Here is a 20,322-nt window from a genome sequence, read left to right as displayed (position 1 = left end):
ACACACATGAAGACAACTCAGAAAGGCACAATAAATGAAGTACTCGCCATGCAAAGTCACTGGCAGCAATGCTAAGACATGTAAAAAAAAAGAAAGAGAAAATTTGTGAGTTGTGATAGGAAAGAGGACGAGGCATAAAAGCACTTAAAGCGGGGTGCCCGCTGGCCTAGCGGTCCAGGTGCATACCACATACACTGGTTAATCCAGCTTGACAGCGTGTCGCAGGTTCAACTCCCCGATCCTGACGACCTTTGCTGTGTGTCACCCCCCCATCTCTCTCCCCATTTCCCGTCAGCCTACTACCTTATCAATAAAGGCAGACAAAGACCCAAAAAATATCTTTAAAAAAAAAAAGCATTTAAACCTTATATACGTTGTTGCGTCAAATAGCGAAAATACCCAATCTCCAATGCGTTGCATTGCAGCCCCTTGTGAGCTTGTAGATGTGCAGTTTTTGTCCAATTGTCCCTCTATTATGACCTTACCAGAATAGCGATGCTAGGGTTCATGTGGTTAACCTCAGCTTTAGGTCACATACTGAAATGTGTTCTATCTACTTCTTTCCAGAGAGAGTTTGGCATCGATTGCAGGCTGAAGGAGCGGATTGAGGAGAATGGCTACAACACGTACGCTTCAGCTGAGTGGAGGAACAAGAAGCGACAGATGTTTGTGGGTCTGAATGTCCATGGGAGGCCGCTGAAGGGGAGGAAAACACGCAGGAAGAACACAGCCACCCACTTCCTCCCAATGATGGTGTGAATTGGTGATCTTGGCAGGATCTGGCCAGCGAGAGAGAGAATATTCAGCACTGGACAGCAAGTTTCTGAACACTGGCAAACTGATATAAGTAGACTTTCACTGAGACATCTCTCTTGTGGAAACAAGGCACTAACACGGTTCGAAAACAAGCGGTCCCTAATGCTCCTAACTTTGGTTGAGATCGTATTTGTTTCGTGTCGAAGAGAAGGCGGTATCTGTGTTTTCTGTGGCACAGGATGCAATATTTATCCTTTTTCTGTGCCAAATGGTTTGCACCTGGACGAGAGAATCCGTGTACTATGGACAGAATATAAGATAACAGTCCGTGTTGAAGAGCCGGGAATCATAGCTATGTAGGTGTAAAACTGTCTCAAGCTGTTATTTATAGTTCGGGCTCTCACTGGAGAGGCAAGCTGTTTCATAACAAGAAGAGGAGGGTTAGACGATGGATAACACACAGAAAATAATGGGTCAGTGTATCATGAAACCATTAAACAATAATGAATACTTCACATTTAAAGTCAATGTTTGATACTTAACCACTGTGTTTTGACTGTATTGAAATGATTTATTTATTTTGAGAAATATTTAACTGGAGGGGGACACTTAGAAGGCAACAATTAATTTGCATTCTTTACTTTTTATAGGAAGTCTATTATGCAAAAATAAAAATTACCATTTTCCTCCTCTGCAACACGGTCCTCTCAATTCTTTCATTCACCAAAATGCACAGTTTACTATGGAATGGTGAACATTTCAGGAGAAGGCCAAGTTTTCTCACCAGCCCATGAGACCCCTGAGGGTTCAGGTCATGGTAAGTCTATTCTTATCAGGCTCTCTGAGGTAAGAAGGGACAAAAGGCAACCATTACTGCCTTAGCCCAGATATTCCATGTGGCAACCATTGCACTAATGATTAGAGTTCCCAAACAAACTGGAAACATACAGACCGACCACATCAAAATGGGAGGGAGGTAACTTCCCTGGTATGGGCTGTAGATGCTGACATAATTTCCTGCTATCACCCCATTACTGCGTAGCGGCAACATTCCAAAATGGCAGCAGGCCCTTGGATGTGAGCATATAGCCATTGCACACCTGCTGAAAAATATTACAAAGAAATCTGAAAACAAACTTTCAGTGTTGTCACAGTGGAGCGCCATGTCAGTGCAGGAGCCTTGAAGAATGCTGCCATGCGTGTTAGGTAGAGAGTCCACGGAAGCAAATGAAGTGGAGAGGGGGAGAGAGAGGGAGGGGGAGAAATAGAGATCAGTGATATGACCTGTGTCTGGCCACCCACTTCCTTCAGTAATCATCTACAAATGGTCTAATCAATGACAGCTGTCTTGATGGCAGATCAAAAGACCAGGGGGAGAACATTAACACCACAGGCTTCCGGGCCCCGTGGTCTCCTATCCCGCCCCTCTGAACATCTATATCTCAGGGAGGGCGACAGCTTAGGGACCAAGCAGTGAGCCAATGAGGAAACATGACTTGTAGATGAAAACCTACAGTACTTACCCCAAAAAATGCTGAGACATTATAAACCAAGAATTTGATAACTAGGCCTAAATAAAGAGGTCAACTAAATATAACTATACTCATTATAACCACAACTAAACAAATTGTTTAAGGGCACATGGGCATATACGGTAAGGTGGTTCGACCAAGTCCATGGTGTGCACTGTCCACTGCAAGATGGACCCAACAATTAAATACAAAGCAAAACTAGGCCAGGTCATAGGTTATTGTGGGCCAGCAATGTTCAGAATTCGCCAATCAGGATGGAATATGAAAAATCTGATGCATCGTCTTGATCACTTGACTATAGAGATAATGTGTACAGATTTGCGTGATGTTTGGACACAATTTGTAGGAGTAATGTAAAGAAATGTGTGTTGAAAAAAATGGTGGAGCTATGTTAGGGCAATGTTAAAATGGTGGCATTTGTTCCTCAACGTAGTGCGAATGTGCATGCAAAGTTTCACCGCAATCGGATGCTGCGTTCATGTTTTGCAGCATTTTGTTCAAAACAGGCCACTCCTGCAAACTTTAGATGTCAATCTTAGCCAATCAGGCTGGAATATGACAGATTGGTCTTGATCACATAACTATAGAGATCATGTGTACCGAATTGCGTGAAATTTCGATAAAATCTGAAGGAGTAATATCAAAAACATTGTTTTACATAAGTTGGTCGCCTGGTGGCGCTATAAAAGGCAGATGTGAAACATGCAGGGCAAAGGTTTTTCCTTGGCCTCAGTCATGGGAGTTTTACAAGAAACAGTTTTACACAGATCAGTGCAGTTATAGGTAAAAACGCGAATCGGCCTGTTATAGCGCCACCATGAGGCTGATTGCCCTTTTCATCAAGTGCCATTTTTCCTCGGCCTACTTGGAAAGTGTGTGCAAAATTTCACGTAGCTCACACGTGTTCATGATTTGAGGCATTTTGTTAAAAACAGAGCACTCCTGCAAACTTTGGAAGCCAATATCAGCTTTTCGGGTCTTTAAATAGTTTTAAAGACCCGCTTCGTTTAATCACTATAGAGGTACTGTGTACCGATTTGCGTGATGTTTGGAGAAAATCTGTAGGAGTACTGTCAAAAATGTGTTTTGCAAAAATCGGCCTCCTGGTGGCGCTATAACAGGCCAATCTGAACATTTCAGGGCAGAGGTTCTGTTCTGGCATACAGGGAGTGTGCCACAGATTAGCTGTTCACAGACGGGCGGACACACGGACACACGGACGGAGGGACAGGGTGCAAAACATAGTCTTGGCCATGCCTTTCAGCCTGGCGGAGACAACTAACTACCCCATGTCCCACCTCCCATGACATTGCAGCACAGGGTTTGGCCGGATCAGCTGGCTCAGTAGCCCTGCAGCCACACTTTTTGCTCCACTAGGAAGGGACTGCCCCACACAAAGACAATGAAACAAATTATTAATACTAGGCCATACCAGGGGATAGTTGCTACAACTATTAGCACCATTCAGGTGAACGAAATGTTAGTTTTTTTTTGGCAGGTCGACCCCCAGTGAATGCTGCATTACCCGGGGATATGCCCAGGCAAAGTATTTGCAGACTTTTAGTTGTGTATGGCAGTGGTGCTCAAACGTTTTCATGTCAAGGACCCCCAAATTGATACACATTAACCCCCATTTGAAAACCTATGCTAGGGACCCATAAGAGAAGATTTCAAGGACCCACAGTTTGATATGCATGAGGCCATGGACCCCCATTTGATGGCATTTTTATCTGTGGGAGAACATTGTAAAATCAGTGTTAATTTGGGGTATGGGTCCATTTGGTACCATTTGTACACTCTCTGAGTTTCAGACACATAAGGGTCCATTTGGTTCCTAACTATCGATCATTTAGCAGGGGAACCCCTGGAACCCGCTCAAAGACCCCTGGGGGTCCCTGGACCCCACTTTGAGAACCACTGATGTATGGGCAAGGCGTGTGTTCCTATGGGTCGATATCTGCTTAGCTGCGTCAGTTACAACACACACACACACACACACACACACACACACACACACACACACACACACACACACACACACACAGAGCCGCGGACCCCCAGCGAATGCTTTGCGGACCACTTGTGGACCCACCGTGCGTGGCTGCGCATACACGTATCAGACAGTGAGGCTACAAACAACAGGCTAACATACTCTGGGGAGTGGGACCCCGCCACGCATGCGCAGTAACGGCGAAAACTCTGGCCGTAGAGTTAAACAGAGGTTCAGAAAAACGCTATTAAATGGCTTGAATTTGGGAAAAGGTGAAAAATGTGTTGCACGTTGTCTGCACATGGTAACGATCATTGGCCATGTGCAAGGTCAGATCAATTGCTGACCGCACCGAGGACAAAAAACCCGGTCAGACAGACAGACAGACAGACAGAGGTTTACTTAGTTATAGTTAGAAGTTAACAGACAATTGCATGTGTAACCCTACTGTGTTAAAATGTGCAGTATAAGGTTACAAGTAAATAAACAGATTCCAAATCAAACAAACAGCAAGATGTTAATTGTTTGGGTGTGGTTAACTGCAAATCAAATAAACCTGTGTACCATAGGTAGCAAACTAATGAGGTGAGTATGAATAACAGTAGGATAATATTACCATGTGTCACTGTGGCCATCACAGTGAGAGAGAAGCTAGGAGACTCAGGAGAGTGAGGAAGGAAGGTGGGAGTAGGAGGCTGCAGTTATGTCTGTATTCCAAAATTGCTCCAAATCAGCCTGAGACCGTGATTCCTGGCCCTGCGGAACCGACCCTGTAAACTACATTATTCCAAAGAATCCAGAGGTCAGGGAAGCATTTGCTTTAAGCTATACACACATGTATTGTCCTTTCAATGATATGTCAAGGAATCACCACAACGAATGACTAATGCTATGGAATTCATTAATTCCAACATATTAGTCTGGCCCTGTGCCTCATGCCAACATATGGAATTCAGTTTCATGACTATTTCTTTGCACAGAAATGAAATTGGCCTACTACCGCATCTCTATACCACATGTACTGTATGATTAGGCTATATTAGGTTTGTCCCTAATTACTCTATACAGTGAGTATAAGCAATATTTTGTACTGTGCATAACTGTAGTAACCCGCTTAACAAGAGTGAAAATCAACTTGTTTATAAACCTCTGTGATTGAATATGGCCCACATTCCACTGAAGACCAAAGCTTGTCATCTCATCCTGCACATTCCCCTAGACTTGTGAATGTTTGAACTCCCTCCAAGACACTTGTATGGAGAGAAAAACAGCAATAACAGAAAATAGGGGCAGTAATCTTTTATCAAAGTGGGTCTCCACATTTCTGGAATGGGAATGCTCTTTGACATAATGTGATCCAGCTTTGGGAAACAAGTGGAAAATGACTGGAGGCTAAAAACAACTAATGAATACTTACACTGAGAGGTCTGGTGCAACACATGTTTGTAGTGGGCAGCTACTGAGTGAGCAGGGGGAGACAGAGAGGCACTTCTGAAGAGCTCAACATGTCCTGATCATGCTCTGTGATTGATTGATTCATGCATGCATGCATGTATGTGTGTGTGTGCAGGCATCAGGCATGTGCCATTGAGCATACAAGCCATGGCTTTATGTTGAGGAGGAGCGGTATAGGGGTGCATCTATTAACCCATTTAGACCTGAGGCCGATTCTAAAAACGCCTTCTAAATCCTGACCTAAGTTTTCTGAAAAACTCAATTTTGTATTCAAATAAATTACAAAAAAGAATGTTGCTATATACAGCAACAACTACACCAAAAGGGGTTCCCAGATTGAAAGGTATAGTTTACGTATTGGTGTTACAGGTCGAAATGAGTAGAATTGAGGCACCACCACAATATTCACTGTCACATCGGGGTGGTGCTTTTTAAATTGTAACAGCGTATAAAAATAGATGCAAGGAAATAATATAACACTCTGTGATTAAACATTCAATTTCAGATGGTTTCAGTCAGTCTTTCTCGTGCTGTATGGTGTTGAACTCCCACTCCCCGCCCCTAGAGGTCGACAGTCTAGCCTCGTCGACAGTCATTACCACGGATGACCTGTGACCGCCTGTGACAGTGGATTTGTTGTTAAAGGAAGTGGCCCTGACTTGGGGGGGAAAAAAAGAAAAACTGTTGTGTTTTGTATGTCAATATGAAAGATAGATAGGGCGTGCGGCTGTCTTGCGGTAAATATCTAACTCCAGCGGTTCTACCTATATACATAACAATCGGCTTTGTCTGACGGACATTATATTCAAAGCAGCGAATGCTGTTGTTCTGACCGAGTCGCAACGGGACACAAAACGACGATCAAAGTCAGTCATGAACGAGAATTTCGACAGAGCTCCAGGAGCAGGACGAGCCCGGACACCTCAACCTGTGATGAACCCTTTGGATGGAGACAGGTTTAACCCCAGAGAGCCGCTCAGACAGCCTGCAGATGGAGACAGGTTTAACCCTGCAGACGGAGACAGGTTCAACCCCAGAGAGCCGCTCCGACAGCCCAGGACCACGCCGCCCTTACTGGACAACAACATCAACACCAGCAGCGACTTGGCTGGAGGAGGAGGAGGTAACACTAGTGCGGTGTTAGCCATGGATCACACGACGATCGTCTGTCACGACCGTCGTGGATGAACTTCAACCTGGTGTTTGCGCTTTCTCCCTTTTTGGTCCGTACATCTACATAAACGTTCAGATTTCAAATATAAAGTGCTTACCCCATGGTCACGGATTTGACAATAATGTACGGGCCCTCGGAAGTACCCGTATCTTCCGTATTGTGCAATAAAAAGCATTTTAATCCGATTGGTGGCCATTTTCGCCGTATTTTTGCCATAGGCTTTCAACTACGCGACCCTATCGGTTGGGCGGTGTATTGCACCCTGATACATTATAACTATGAAAAAATGGCCACCGATCGGATTAAAATGCTTTTTATTTTAACAATATGGAAGATACGGGTACTTCCGAGGGCCCGTACATATGTGTAACATCCGTGGCCATGGGGTAAGTACTTTATATATGAAATCTAAACGTTTATGTAGATGTACGGGCCAAAACGGGAGAAAGTGCAAACACCAGGTTGAAGTTATTCCATGACTGTCAAACATATGGCTTGTTTACTTAGGGTTGCGGGACGAAAATGACGCATTTTCAACTGATAAAACAATAAAAACCCGCGTCCAAACATTGCCATTTATTTAGAATGTCATTTTTTGCCTTTCAATGGTAAATACGTCATTTTCTCTCGAACGACGAGAGGTTTAGGTTAAGTTTCAGATTCACTTTACACAGCAGGCCACTTCCCTGTTTGTTTCTCACAGAATTTTATAATTGTTTGTTGTATTTAGCACTTTAAGTTCTATCCATATGTATGTAACCTACCTGGCCTTAGCTATATCAATGAGAGATATGACATTGGCTAATGTTAACGTTAGCATGATGGTGTTGTGACACAGTACACCTGTTGGCTCTGCCACAGCAACTAAATACAGCTCAGTCTCACATGGTTAGTGTTTGCTTCATTTCTGATATAAATATAGACCTACTCTAACTTGGCCAAGTAACATTCGCTCGGTGATGCAGTGTATGGGCTATATTAACATTCACATTGCTGTCTCATCTATATGTCATCTGGTTGGGCCAAAATTAAGCAAAACATCTCCCCCTGCTTTTAGACACTAGAAGACAGACGAAAGCCCAACCTAACACATACAATAGCAGCACTGCTCCATCCAAAGGATGTAATGTGGACACCCTCGTAAAGTCATCTAACCTGTCAGCCAGCGCTCCTGAGTTTGTACCATCTGGATTTGGCTATTATGAGGTAAATGGGATCATGCAAAAACCATCACTGACCTACACAACCTACCTGAACCTCTCTTGACAATGATAATGATCATATTAAAGGGATAGTTCACCCAAAAAATATTTTTTTCTATCCATTAGTCACCCCATGGACAATTCATGGATATCTTTTTGTTTTTGTCGCATTCCTAAGCCAATAATTTGATGAGCAGCGGACGTTAGGCAGCGGTTCCGGTAGGAGAGACAAAAGAGACTCTTTGTGTCTCCTACCGGAACCGCTGCCGGTCACCAAATTATTGGCTTAGGAATGCGACAAAAACAAAAAAATATCCATGAATTGGAGATTACTCTCCATGGGGTGACTAATTGATAGAAAAAAAGTAATTGTGGGGTGAGCTATCTCTTTGATGTTAATATTAAATTGATAATAATACATGTGTACCACCATTTTAGCTGTTGTTGGCCAAGTAGCCTGTAGTTGCACATACTGTACCTGGAACCTGTCCTCATAAGTCATCATAACCCATCCTCCTAACTATTAGAAGCAGTGGGAAACTACTGAACGGTGCCTGGGTAGCTGTTTGGGTTCAGTTTCATACTCGAGCGAGGACACTTCAGCAGCACTAAGCCAGGAGGAGCTGGAAAATCAAGCCGCAAATGGCCTCTCTAACTCCTGAGCCACTGCTGCTACTGGCATGTGGTCAGTGGATGGCTCTGAATAAACTAATATAAAAGAAAATCATACATACCTGATGTAGAACCCACTGAGCTTTCAGAAGACTGTGACCATGTTGATCTTGGCATTATGCAGCTTTTTATTTATTTATTGTGATGACTAATTTGGAATGATTCATTCAGTGTCTTACATTGAATTTATCACCACCAACCCTGTTCATAGGAGCCTAATTCTTATGATGACACTGACAGCGAAGGCTATTACAACATGCCAGCTATTACACTGGCTGACATGGTGGAAGACATCCTTGGCCACCTTAGCTCCTCACCAGGCTCCTTTGAGTCGGACATTGATGACATAGCCAGTACACTCAACTCCTGGGTTACTACTGAAGACATGCTGAAGGAGCTGGTGGAACTCATCTACACGCAGGTGAGCTGATGCCTAGGCAATGACTGTCCTCCACTAGTGGTCCGGTAGTCTCTCGAGACAGAATGTTGGCTCACAGAATTTTCAAATGCTTCCACCTAACAGTCTCTACAGGACGCGCTGAAAAAACTGCAGCGGTTCTCAGACCTCCCCACTTATGCTTTGTCTTTGCAGACGCCAGACGCGTATATAAGTCCTACTGTAAATCAATTTAGTCAAAGCGTATCTAGCTTGCTGTTTGGCAGAAATGGAAATATGGAAAAAAATATATATTTTAAAGATATTTTAAAATATACTTTTATGAACAGAACATGGACAGATTACAGCTTCCGTTTTCAGCTTCTTAGTTGTCTGGCTTGAGAGACTAGGTCCAGGGTGACACTTTTCTGTAGTCGGACGCAGGAAGTTAGCACCTTCAAAACATTTGATGGGATTTTTGCATTGGATTTTTGAAAATAAGATCTGTGGCAAATAAAAGTTTGTAATATTACACGTTTTGTTCCGCAAGAGTATGTTCACAAATGAACAGCTGTTTCATGATTGTTGAGGCTTCAATGCAATTACCAAAAGCTAACATTGCACTATGAATGAACTACACAATAGTGGCACATCTTGTCACCACCAAGAATGCTTTGAGTGTTTGGCATGATTACTTGTAATGTCCCCAACAACGTCTTTAGTTTAGCCACTTGTTAGCCAACACCTTTTTTAAGACACATAAAAGATTTAAAAAATCACTAGTGGGGTATTTATGTATTGTATGAAAAAAACTCAGACTTTAAGAGATTACCAAAAAGTGCAAAATTCCAACTCTTTTCCGAGTTTAGGGCTTACAAACTGAGTGTTTTATCTTTCCTTGCAGTCGACTGCCATTCCAAACTTCGCTTACACGGGTGCCAGGCTTTGTAACTACCTGTCTCATCACCTTACTATCAGTCCACCAAGTGGTAACTTTCGTCAGCTCCTCCTAAAAAGGTGAACATCCTATCAACTCTCACACATTTCCAGTTGTCTTCATATACCGTACATTTTGTTTTACATTCATCCCTTCCTCTTTCGGTTTCTCCCCCTTTTTATCACTGTGTCTGCTGTAGGTGTCAAACAGAGTATGAGCAGCGGAATGTGGCTGTAAAAGGAGACAAGGACAGACAGAAGAGGTTTCACTCTTATGTGCTTTTCCTGGGAGAGCTCTATCTAAATCTGGAGGTTAGGTCCCATTGTGTTGCTCGGCTATCTGTTATTTCTTTTGCCTCTTGGCTGTCATGGACTGTCATGTTGACAATTAACAACATGAACCATAGCATCCCTATTCTGCGTATGTCATAATACTGTATATGCGACTATTCAGGGAAAATGGCAGATCTACAAGCTCACAATTGGTCACTTGTTGTGAGCATGTAGATGGGCTATTTTCCGCAAAGGCAGTGTAAAGGTATATATAATAATAATTCATGATCATAATTATGGTGCTGTGTTGTTTTTGTTGCACTTGTTCAGGTGAAGAGTGGGAAAGGGCCTCCGACTCGAGCTGTGATCCTCCTTGCTGCCCTGAGAGAATTGATGAACTGTCTTCTCTCCAACCCCGTGGATGCAAACCTCATCTGTGCTGTCAAATTGCTCAAGGTTAAAAACATCCCCAGTCTAAGCTTGTAGCCACAGTTAAAATGATACCCATAGAGTTGTCCCGATCTGATTTTGTGATGGGAAATCAGGCCTGTTCACGTTATTTTTAATTGATCGGAATCGGGAGGAAATGTAATGTTTGTAATGTGATATTTTTTTCACCACAGAGCTGAACTGATTAAAGTTTTAATTCGCTATGCATGTATATTTACATCCACATGCTCCACTTCAAAGTCTGTTTCAGTCCATGCTGCAACCTACGTGTGTGTGTGTGTGTGTTCACGTTGTAAATAGCCCCATTTGGAACCTCGGAGCTATCGTGGAGAATGAGGTTCCAAACGGGGCTACGGTGTAGACTGCTCGCAACATTGCCTCGTTCAAAAAATAATAATTCCAGCAAACTTCCCAAACAAAGTAGTCCATGGAAGTAGATAGGGACAAAACTTGTTGTCGATGTAAGCATAACATTTTAGATCCCTTTAGAGAGTTTAAAACTATCAATTCCACTGGAGTTTGGGGTTAGCATATAGCAGACATGAGGTGCTTTTTTGCCTTGAATATAATTGAAAGGCAAAGAGTGACATGGTTTGTTTTTCGCTTTGAAAACGATGAGAAAGGCAGACAATATTGCCACACTGTCTGAATGGGAAAACGTTTTTATTATTTTATTAGGACTCATATAATTTCCCTTGGACTCAAAATGTCCCTGGGACCCATTCAAATGACTACTCGTAGGTCCTGGAACCCACTGACTACATTGAAAACCTAACATCACTGCTACTGCTTAGATGTGGAGTATTTATTTAGTGTCCATGTTGGATACTGTCGTTTAAATAAACCAAAAAAAAAGCTTCTACAGTTTTCTTAATGCATTCGCAAAATATCGGATCGGGACTTGATCGTTATCGGCAGATATGAAAAATGTAATGATAGGAATCAGATTGGGGGCAAAAAAAACGTGATCTGGGACAACCCTAGTAACTCAATGTGTCAATGGATGATCATGAATTAGAAAGTGTTTTCATGTTTGCAGTTGACAGGCTCTGTGTTGGAGGATGTATGGAAGGAAAGTGGGAAACCACATATGGAAGAGCTTATCCAGAGAATAGAAACCGTTGTACTAGATGCCGACTGCAGCAGGTAATGTATTTTTGTGTCTACTGCTCTCGTTAGGTTTTTTGCCCAAGTAATTTTGTCAAGTGAATAACATATGTACTGTATAGTTACAACACATAGATTGTTACTAAATGAGAATCGCCGGTCCACCTTACGTCAGTCCACCTTATGATGTTGGCTCATTTCATTAGCCCGTTAGCCCTGTGACATTGTCTCTGTGGGATTATGTTGATTTTAACCAGATACAGTACTAACAGCCCATGGATCTAATACAAGAGATTTGTGCTTGTGAAGGAGTCTCAAACCACAGTAGGAGCATTTATTCAATGACAAATACTCTTCTCCCTCACCATCGCACATGCTCACTCAGTCTTTTGCCTGACATTTGGGCTGCCTTGTTGAGTGCATAGTGCATCATTGCAAGTTGATTAAAAAAACAATAACATGGCTTACACACTGTGTGTGTATATAAACATAGCACAAAAAGTTCAGAAATGTGTGTTTGGATTATTTCGCTATTGCAACAATGCTACTTGGCAATAACTTTTATACTGTTGGAAAGCCTGTTTATTTCCCTTTTAAACTGTGCCGTGTTAAGTGGTCAGATGGGTGGCCTCAAACACTTTCGATATGTTCAAGTGGGCCCAAATCCAGAAAAGGTCGAGAACCACTGATCTAGGGTGATGCCCGTTGGGACCTTGGTGTAGTCACTGTAGTGTATCATAGGACTTAAGAGGCCAGTCCATAAGACATGCGATCGGAACGCATGGCCCTTGGGTTATGCAATACCTGTTTCACCTGCTGTCAGTGCTTAGTGCAGTTACAGTACCTATTATTATAGAACTTGGAGGCCAGTCTATGACTTCATCCTTATGATTTCATATTGATTACATCAGAGATAGCCATATTTGGGAATAAAGAGGACGTGGATAGACAGACAGATGCAGAGATTTGTGGATATTCGGTTCTGGATCTCAGCCTTGGCTCCAATGTGGTTCTGGCATCCACATTGGATACACAGGCTCGTGCCTTAAGCACAGCAACAGGATCGTGTATGTAGCGCAACTGACATCAGTACTTGAATTCAGCGAATGAAGTCGTCTCACCATCTTCATTACAGACTGAGCGTACAAGGTGAACAGCCTTGTGGTGGTTTCTTAGTTTTCTCTTTTATCAGCTACGGTTTCAGATCAAAGCCTTTTGTTTATATTGACATGGCTCAGCAGGAGGTTAGCCGTCTAGCCATGTCTGAGATACACATTGGCGCCATGCCGTTCCCATGTAGATCCCGAGATCCACATCCACGTCTTTTATTAAAAGCAAAATTACGCTTTGGTAGAGGTTTGGGTTGTGTAGTTATTAGGGGTGTGCCGATATATCGTCCCGCGATATATCGCGATACGTTTTCGCGACGATATGTATCGTTTTGGAAAAAAAATATATCGTTTTTGAAAATCGTTTTTTTTTTTTTTTTTTTTTTTACAATCATAATAATCAGGCATGCAAACGGCCCCGAAGTGAAAAGAGTGACAACATGTTTTTTTTTCGGGTCAGGTGTCACACTATTTGGATTGAAAACGGCTATTGTAGCTGAAAAGCTACAAGTTTGCATGTCTGAATAATGCAAAAACAGAATTATTTGTTTGCATTTTCTTTTTTTCTCCCCCATTTATTTTCATAATAAAAAAAGTGCGTATCGTATCGTATCGAAATCGTATCGAAGTTGTGAGCCAAATATCGTATCGTATCGTTTGGTGAAATTAGTGTATCGGCACACCCCTAGTAGTTATCTTGTCATGATGTACTGTAACTCTAACAAATATGGATGAGATGTCTTCCATAGTTGCTCCGTTGATTGATATTCCAATATAGTTTCATCATTGACTTACATTATTGCACAGTGTAACAGGTCACAAGAGTGGATTCTTTCAATGTATAACATTACAAAACTTGGCTGTTTCTCATCAGGGATGTAAGACAGATGCTTTTAAAACTAGTGGAGTTGAGATCCAGTAACTGGGGCAGAGTCCATGCTGCTGCAGCAATCAGCAATGCCACTCCAGACAATGACCCCAACTACTTCATGGTAAGTTCATGTACTCGCACCTTTTTGTGCAATAGACACTATGCAAAGCAGCCACATTGGGAATGAATTGGGCCCCTTCCTTACTTCCTTCACAGGTGTTACCAATATAATACTAATTAAGGCTCCGTTCCATTTAGTGTAGCACAGTGGTTGTCTTATTTTCAAGGACCCCCATAAGACTGAGAGTGTACAAATGGAACCACTGGTTCCATTTTTACACTCTCAGAGTTACACACCCACCATAAGGGGCCATTTGGGAACCAAAATGGAGTGTTTCTAGTGAGCCAACATGCGCGATATCAGCACCCTGACCAGAATGGAACAGAGCCTTCATTAGTATCATTGGTAACACCTGTGAAAGTAGTAAGAAGAGGCCCAATTTCTTTCCAATATGGCTGCTGTGCATAGAGCCTGTTGTTATACTGTACTTTTGATTTTTCTTGGTAGTAATTGTTGGTTTGTGCTTGTGTTTGTGTGTCCATTCCCCTCTCAGAATGAACCCACATTCTACACAGCAGATGGCACTCCATTTACAGCAGCAGATCCAGGTGAGAATCATTATATGACCATAGCAATGTTTTGGAATGATTTAACACATTGAGTACAAACTTATACTTTACATTACCGTACTACCCAGTGCTAACCATTTTACATTTTCCAAAGCATTTTAGCATTTAGCTTTGTTTAGCTAATGGAATAATTATAAAAAGTTGAATAAAAAAAAGTATTTCGTTTTTATTATTATTTTAAAGCTTTCAAGTGATAACCCCACCTTAAAATAAGCGTCTTCTCCCGCTAACATTCTCATTAAGATGTCATGGACATTTGGATTGTGTATGTAAAACTGTACTATTTTCCAGGGACTATTTTCAGTTAGACTTTTATCAGTCTAACTAATCAGTCTACGCTTTCAACTGTTTATTGTAAGCTTACATTTCATATCACACACGCCATACGCATTTTCACCAGCAAAAAATAATAGTCATAATTCAAAGAATATAAAAGAAATGTGCTCAACCCAGCAGTATGCATCACATAACTGCGTTAATATGGTTATAACAAATGTAGTATTCGTGTGTTTGAGTCTGGTTGACTGAATTGCTATCCACAACATATTACTACAGTACAACTAGCTGAATGACTTGCGCTCCTCCCTCCAACTGTTTGGGTTCATTTGAGGCACTGCTATGCCGACGCGGGGAGAGTGACTGACTGCTGAACGAGCAGTGCCGTGGAGTGCTCCCTCCATGCCTCTCACGACTACACAGTGACTGTAGGCAGGGTTTTGAGGACAACAGTTTTTTTTAGCGCTATTATCGTATTTCAAGAGGGAGAGATCACAGTAAACATCCTTAGCCTTCTTCCTCCACACTGGGAGGAGTAGGGAAACTGCAGCTATAAGTTTGTTAGGATACATTTTCACATGTGAGTGAGTGCTGTGACACCTTTTTTGCATTGCGTCTTATGAGCGGGTTCGGGTTCTTTTGCAGCCGCCAGCCTGTGCTCTTTCATACATCGCAAAGTGGGGAGTTCCGACTCGCAATACACAAAAACACAAGGAACCCTGCATAATCATGTTTAGCATGTCCTCAACTTCATGAAGACAGGATTTGGGTTAAAAATCTGCAACGTGTCCCTTTAAATATGAACCGACAAGTTTGTGTTATGCATGTTTAATTTGTGACTTAGTCTTGGCTTTTACTGAGTCTGCTTTGCTGTCGCTGGTTCCTCACCTCAGTCAAGTCAAGGAAATGGTAGATCTTCTGCCAACAGAATTTTTACTTATAAATATGACTGTGTGTTTGTCACTCTTCTTTTGCAGAATATTCTGAGAAGTACCAAGAGATTCTGGACCGGGAGGACGACTTTTTCCCTGACCCGTATGACGAAAATGGAGATGACTCGTAAGCACTGTTACTAATACAGCCGTAGTGGTGTGATAATACTTGTACTTTGGATAATTTTGCAGTGGCCCTCCCCATCTGTGGGCCTCTAATGGTTCTAGAATGTTTCCTACAGAGACAGCCAGGTAGTGGCTTCCAGGTCACTAAGGTCACATAACTGAATGCAGTTGTTGTAATACAATTGAAACTCCAGCATACGTTGCTGGCATGGCTTTCATCCAAAGGTCAAAGTAAATGCTACCCACCACCTCCCTCTATGATTTGACGTAAAATAAGACTTGATACAATGAATCATCAACACCACTTGATAACAGTTAATCATGCACCACTTAATGAAAACACATTGACATCACAGAGAACACAGTTTTGACTGTAAAACCCCTTTAGATACCCTGTCACTCTGGCCATATATTTCTAGTCATGTGACAGGATAGGAGCTTCACCCAGGTCACCTGACTACTATGTCTGCAAACGGTCATTGACCTGTGGGCCCCTCAAAACCTGGTGGATGTGATTGTCTGGCCTATAATGCAACGGGGGTAACCAGGGCCTCAGATTCAGTGTAGTCAGCAGATGACTATGAAAGAGGGCTTAGCTTGCTCCTACTCTCCACTCGCGTAGAATTGTGTGTGTGTGTGTGTGTGTGTGTGTGTGACTGTGTGTGTGCGCCTCTGTGTGTTTAACTTGTACCTGCATACAGGTTTTAATTTAAGTCACATAGGTTAGGGTTACACAATTAATTGAAACTCAAAGTCATTTTAAGTATTACAAAATAACATCTTATTTGGTCAGATGTGTTATCTGGCCCTTGGCTTCTCAGCATTACACAAGCATGAACGACCAGAACATTGTACAAGCTATCCATCAGGCACAATAAAATCAGTCAGTCTTTACTTATAACTATTACACAGAGTGCGCACATAGTTCCTGTTCCCTGGAGGTTGAAACCTAAACATTTCAGCGAACCTATGACCTTTCCTAGTGCCACCCGCTGGCCAAAAGGTCACGGGTGGAGGGTGGCCATAGCTGAATGGGTTGAGAGGCTGCCTGGGAAACAAGATCCCTGGTTCATGTCCCAGCCCATGTGTCGAAGTGTCCCTGAGCAAGACACTTAACCCCTAACTGCCCCCCAGGTGCTGCCCCTGTAAGTGCCCACTGCTACTGATAAGTAAGATGGGTTATTGCAGAGAACATGGCAATAATTCACAGAATCTCTGTGAGTGTGTCCTTCTCGTATCTCAGACTTGGACCCAAGTGAGTGCGGTTCCCGGGTGTGAAGTCACCGTATATGCAAATATACAGTGACAAATACCCCAAAGGAGTGGGGACCAAAGGATTATGAATTATTATTAACGTTGCACACAAGATATATCATAATCAAATTGGTTGATTGCAAGATCTTGTTTATTTTGGTGACCCAATGGCATTTCCTCTAGTTTATGCGGCTAGAAGGTGCGGCTTGGACACATCATCAGTGATGAACCTAGGGTCATAGGGTGTTGGTCTCAGATCATCAGACACCCTCACATGGACCCTTCCTCTTGATCCACAACCACCGTGAAGCTTTTTCTGCTGCTTCAGTGATGTTTCTGGTGGCTTTTCTCTCTTGCAACCCTCTAATGCCAAGGAGCCTGAGGCCCTGAGCCAGTGATATTAGTGGCATGGCCACTGTCTTACTGCGACCTCCAAGTAGACATCAGGTTCCATGGGTATTGCATAACCGAAGGGCCATACATTCTATAAATGCGCATAATTTCATGAGTGAGTGAGTGAGTGTGCGTATCTGTCCTTCGTGAGAACTGTTCAACCGATCAACAAACTTGCCTTGTGTATTGCTAAGGACTCAAGGGAGTGATGTGCCAAGTGTGAAGTCGTATCAGCGGTTCTCCCAAAATATCTATACATTCACAAATCTCTGTGTATCTATCTGTCTCTATGTGTGTATGTATATGTGGAGATCCCAGATGTCATATTTATGTCTCTCATATTAGTATGAACTTGAGCCACGGGCTACTGATAAATCTATATTTAGGAAGACGACAAAGCCATACTTACAATGACGAGATTTACTTGTAATTTCGCCCTGTTGCATAGCTGTATCTACAAACCAGAAATGCAGTATTGCTATCTTATGCAAATTGTTGTGACATCGCAACAAGGGGACATTCTGATTGGTTTGTTCAAACTGCTCCTTCATCGCCTAGAGTAACAGTGCCATACATTTACAACACTGAAACAACAAGTCTAGGCATGCGTGCAAACCTTTTTTTTTTTACAACCCCACATATACCCCACCCTCCCCGGTTCCCTCACAGAAAATAAAAACAACAACACTTATAAATGGGGAGGAAAAGAAATAAAGCGTGCAGTAAACTTTAACATGCTCCTCAGTAGAAACGACCCATAAAGCGTTGAAATGTTTTTACAGCTATAGAAAACAAACTTAAAATCCTCTGTTTTTGTGTTCACAGTTAAAAGTCTATGACTCAACGCAACTCCTTTTTTGTGTTCACAGTGATGAAGACGAGATGGACCCCGAGATCGAAGAGGCTTTTGAAAGTTTCTGCTTGGACGCGGAGAGGAAACGACAGCAATGACATATATATATATATATGGGAAAACAATTGCGAGAGACTGAACAAGGCACATACAGAACTTTCATACCCAACTTGCTGGAATGTTTGCAATAGGAGAAAATCAGAATCAAACCTATCGTTCGATAATTTAATGATCGTTTTCCTTTAGCAACCAAGCATTTTAGCAAAAAATAAAACCTGTGCATAGTTTGCACTTTTCTGGCACGTCAGGTTTAGTTGTTTTCCTGATGGAGATTTGTGTTTGTCACAATATCGGGGACAATCAACTGGATCCGTAAGCCTGATTTATACTTGGTTACGTACAGCAGCAGATTTTCAAGCTCAACGCGTCAAGATTGTAGATTGGCTATTTTCAAAATGAAACACCGGGACACAACTAAGTATAAATCAGGCTTTATGCTCAGCATTTTCTCTGCAGTTTTCTGATGGAAGTTATGTTGCTTTTTCTTATTTTGGAAACACTTCTTTCCCTCACTCCTAAAGTTAATGCCATGAGGGAAACTGTGTGCTGTGGGTATTTTTTTGTGAATGGCAGTGTGGAGAATACTAATGTGACTTTTTATTTTTCAGCAGGAATCATTTTGGAGTTGTGGAAAACATTGAGGTGTGTCAGGGACAGGAACAAAATGTTGGGGACAGAGGAATCTTTAGATTGCATCTCCTGTGTTCTGAATGTTTGTCTTATAAGTATTCTGCCCTTTTTATTTATTGTACGTCTGTTAGTGGCCTGGAGCTATCTTCAGTGGTCAACCACTCTATGCATCTGAAAAAGCAGTCAATAAAACAAAAGGTTACAAAAAGAAATGGCCATTAGGTGGTCAAACCATACACATTTTAAATAAAATGTTGTTTTAAGTTATTTGGCAGAATTGTTGAACTATATATTATTTCACCATTCTGTTAGTCTCTTAAATGTAGCTTTAAAGTCCATCTGTGTAACGTCCATTTTAGTAGTCTTTATGGCGACACCTCCGGTAGCTCCCTTGTCTGTTAGAACTGCGATTCCCAGAATTCAGTTCGAAACTAGAAAAAGTTCTCCTCGGAGCATAGGTAGGTTATTGTGGTCCAGCAATGTTGATGGAATATGACACATCTGATAGATCCGTCTTGATCACATGACATACTTTGTACCGATTTGAGTGATGCTTGGAGCACCGAGGTTATTTTGAACTCTACAACATTCTCAGAATTGGTATGTAATCATTTTAAAATGCATAAAAACATTTCAGGCACATTTCCGATGCCAGTGTCATTTTGGCACCATTTTGGACACCCGCTACTAAAATAGTGTTTAGAGAAGTTGTCTAAAAACACATATAGGTGGTTATTGTGAGAAATATACAAGTGAAAGATTATATAAAAACAACTAACTTGTTTAATTGAAAAGGTTACACAGTATGACTTTAAACATTACCCACCTTGCTAGCCTGATATCAGACTGAATTGTCAAGTTGTTGGCAGTCCGCTCAGTGGAGTGGGTGGCATCTATGGTCTGGACCTAGGCAACCGCCTTGCAGTTTTCTGTCAAGAACGCATTCAGTTGAAACTAAGTTAAGTTTACAGAATGTTGTTTTATAGTTTGTAAATATTATTTTTAGTATTGTTTGCCTGCAATAAATACTGATAATGTGAGATTTGTCATTTTTTTGATCTGTGCTTGACAGTGAGAATACTGTGAGAATGTTTTTAGACAGTGATGTACTTGATATGGATCCATACTTGCATTGGAGGTACAAATGTGGTTCAAAAGTCCATTATCTGCTTTGATTTAGACAGGTTTATGATATTTTTTTAAAC

At 41.9% G+C, this 20,322-nt stretch overlaps 2 protein-coding genes across 3 annotated transcripts in view; both read left to right on the top strand.

The window, feature by feature from the left end:
* Positions 1 to 1,371, top strand: part of fgf10b (fibroblast growth factor 10b) — a 9,248-nt gene extending 7,877 nt beyond the window's left edge. The window contains exon 4 of the mRNA XM_084055718.1: positions 568 to 1,371. Within this exon, the coding sequence (XP_083911844.1) occupies positions 568 to 759 (192 nt within the window). The 3' untranslated portion in view covers positions 760 to 1,371. The remainder of the gene's footprint in view (positions 1 to 567) is intronic.
* A 4,999-nt stretch (positions 1,372 to 6,370) lies between these two features.
* On the top strand, positions 6,371 to 20,157 carry paip1 (poly(A) binding protein interacting protein 1). Of its 2 annotated transcripts, XM_084054651.1 has the most exons (11): positions 6,371 to 6,856; positions 7,965 to 8,113; positions 8,993 to 9,202; positions 10,062 to 10,174; positions 10,294 to 10,405; positions 10,697 to 10,822; positions 11,856 to 11,962; positions 13,907 to 14,024; positions 14,518 to 14,572; positions 15,847 to 15,928; positions 18,444 to 20,157. In XM_084054651.1, the coding sequence occupies exons 1-11, from the start codon at positions 6,607 to 6,609 to the stop codon at positions 18,523 to 18,525; spliced, it is 1,404 nt and encodes a 467-aa protein (XP_083910777.1). In that variant the 5' UTR covers positions 6,371 to 6,606; the 3' UTR covers positions 18,526 to 20,157. The 2 variants fall into 2 exon arrangements, with proteins under 2 accessions (XP_083910777.1, XP_083910778.1); XM_084054652.1 differs by lacking the exon at positions 7,965 to 8,113.
* The last annotated feature ends 165 nt before the right edge of the window (positions 20,158 to 20,322 follow it).

This window comes from Gymnoscopelus microlampas (genome assembly GCF_963454915.1).
Source record: "Gymnoscopelus microlampas genome assembly, chromosome: 4".
NCBI classification, from domain to species: domain Eukaryota; kingdom Metazoa; phylum Chordata; class Actinopteri; order Myctophiformes; family Myctophidae; genus Gymnoscopelus; species Gymnoscopelus microlampas.
Note: the sequence above shows the minus strand (reverse complement) of the source record. Positions and strands in the feature narration are given on the sequence as shown.

Coding starts and splice junctions, on each gene's coding strand:
- paip1 (XM_084054651.1), top strand. CDS start 6,607: ATGAACGAGAATTTCGACAGAGCTCCAGGAGCAGGACGAGCCCGGACA. Junction 14,025..14,517: donor ATGACCCCAACTACTTCATG/GTAAGTTCATGT, acceptor TTCCCCTCTCAG/AATGAACCCACATTCTACAC. Junction 15,929..18,443: donor GACGAAAATGGAGATGACTC/GTAAGCACTGTT, acceptor TTGTGTTCACAG/TGATGAAGACGAGATGGACC.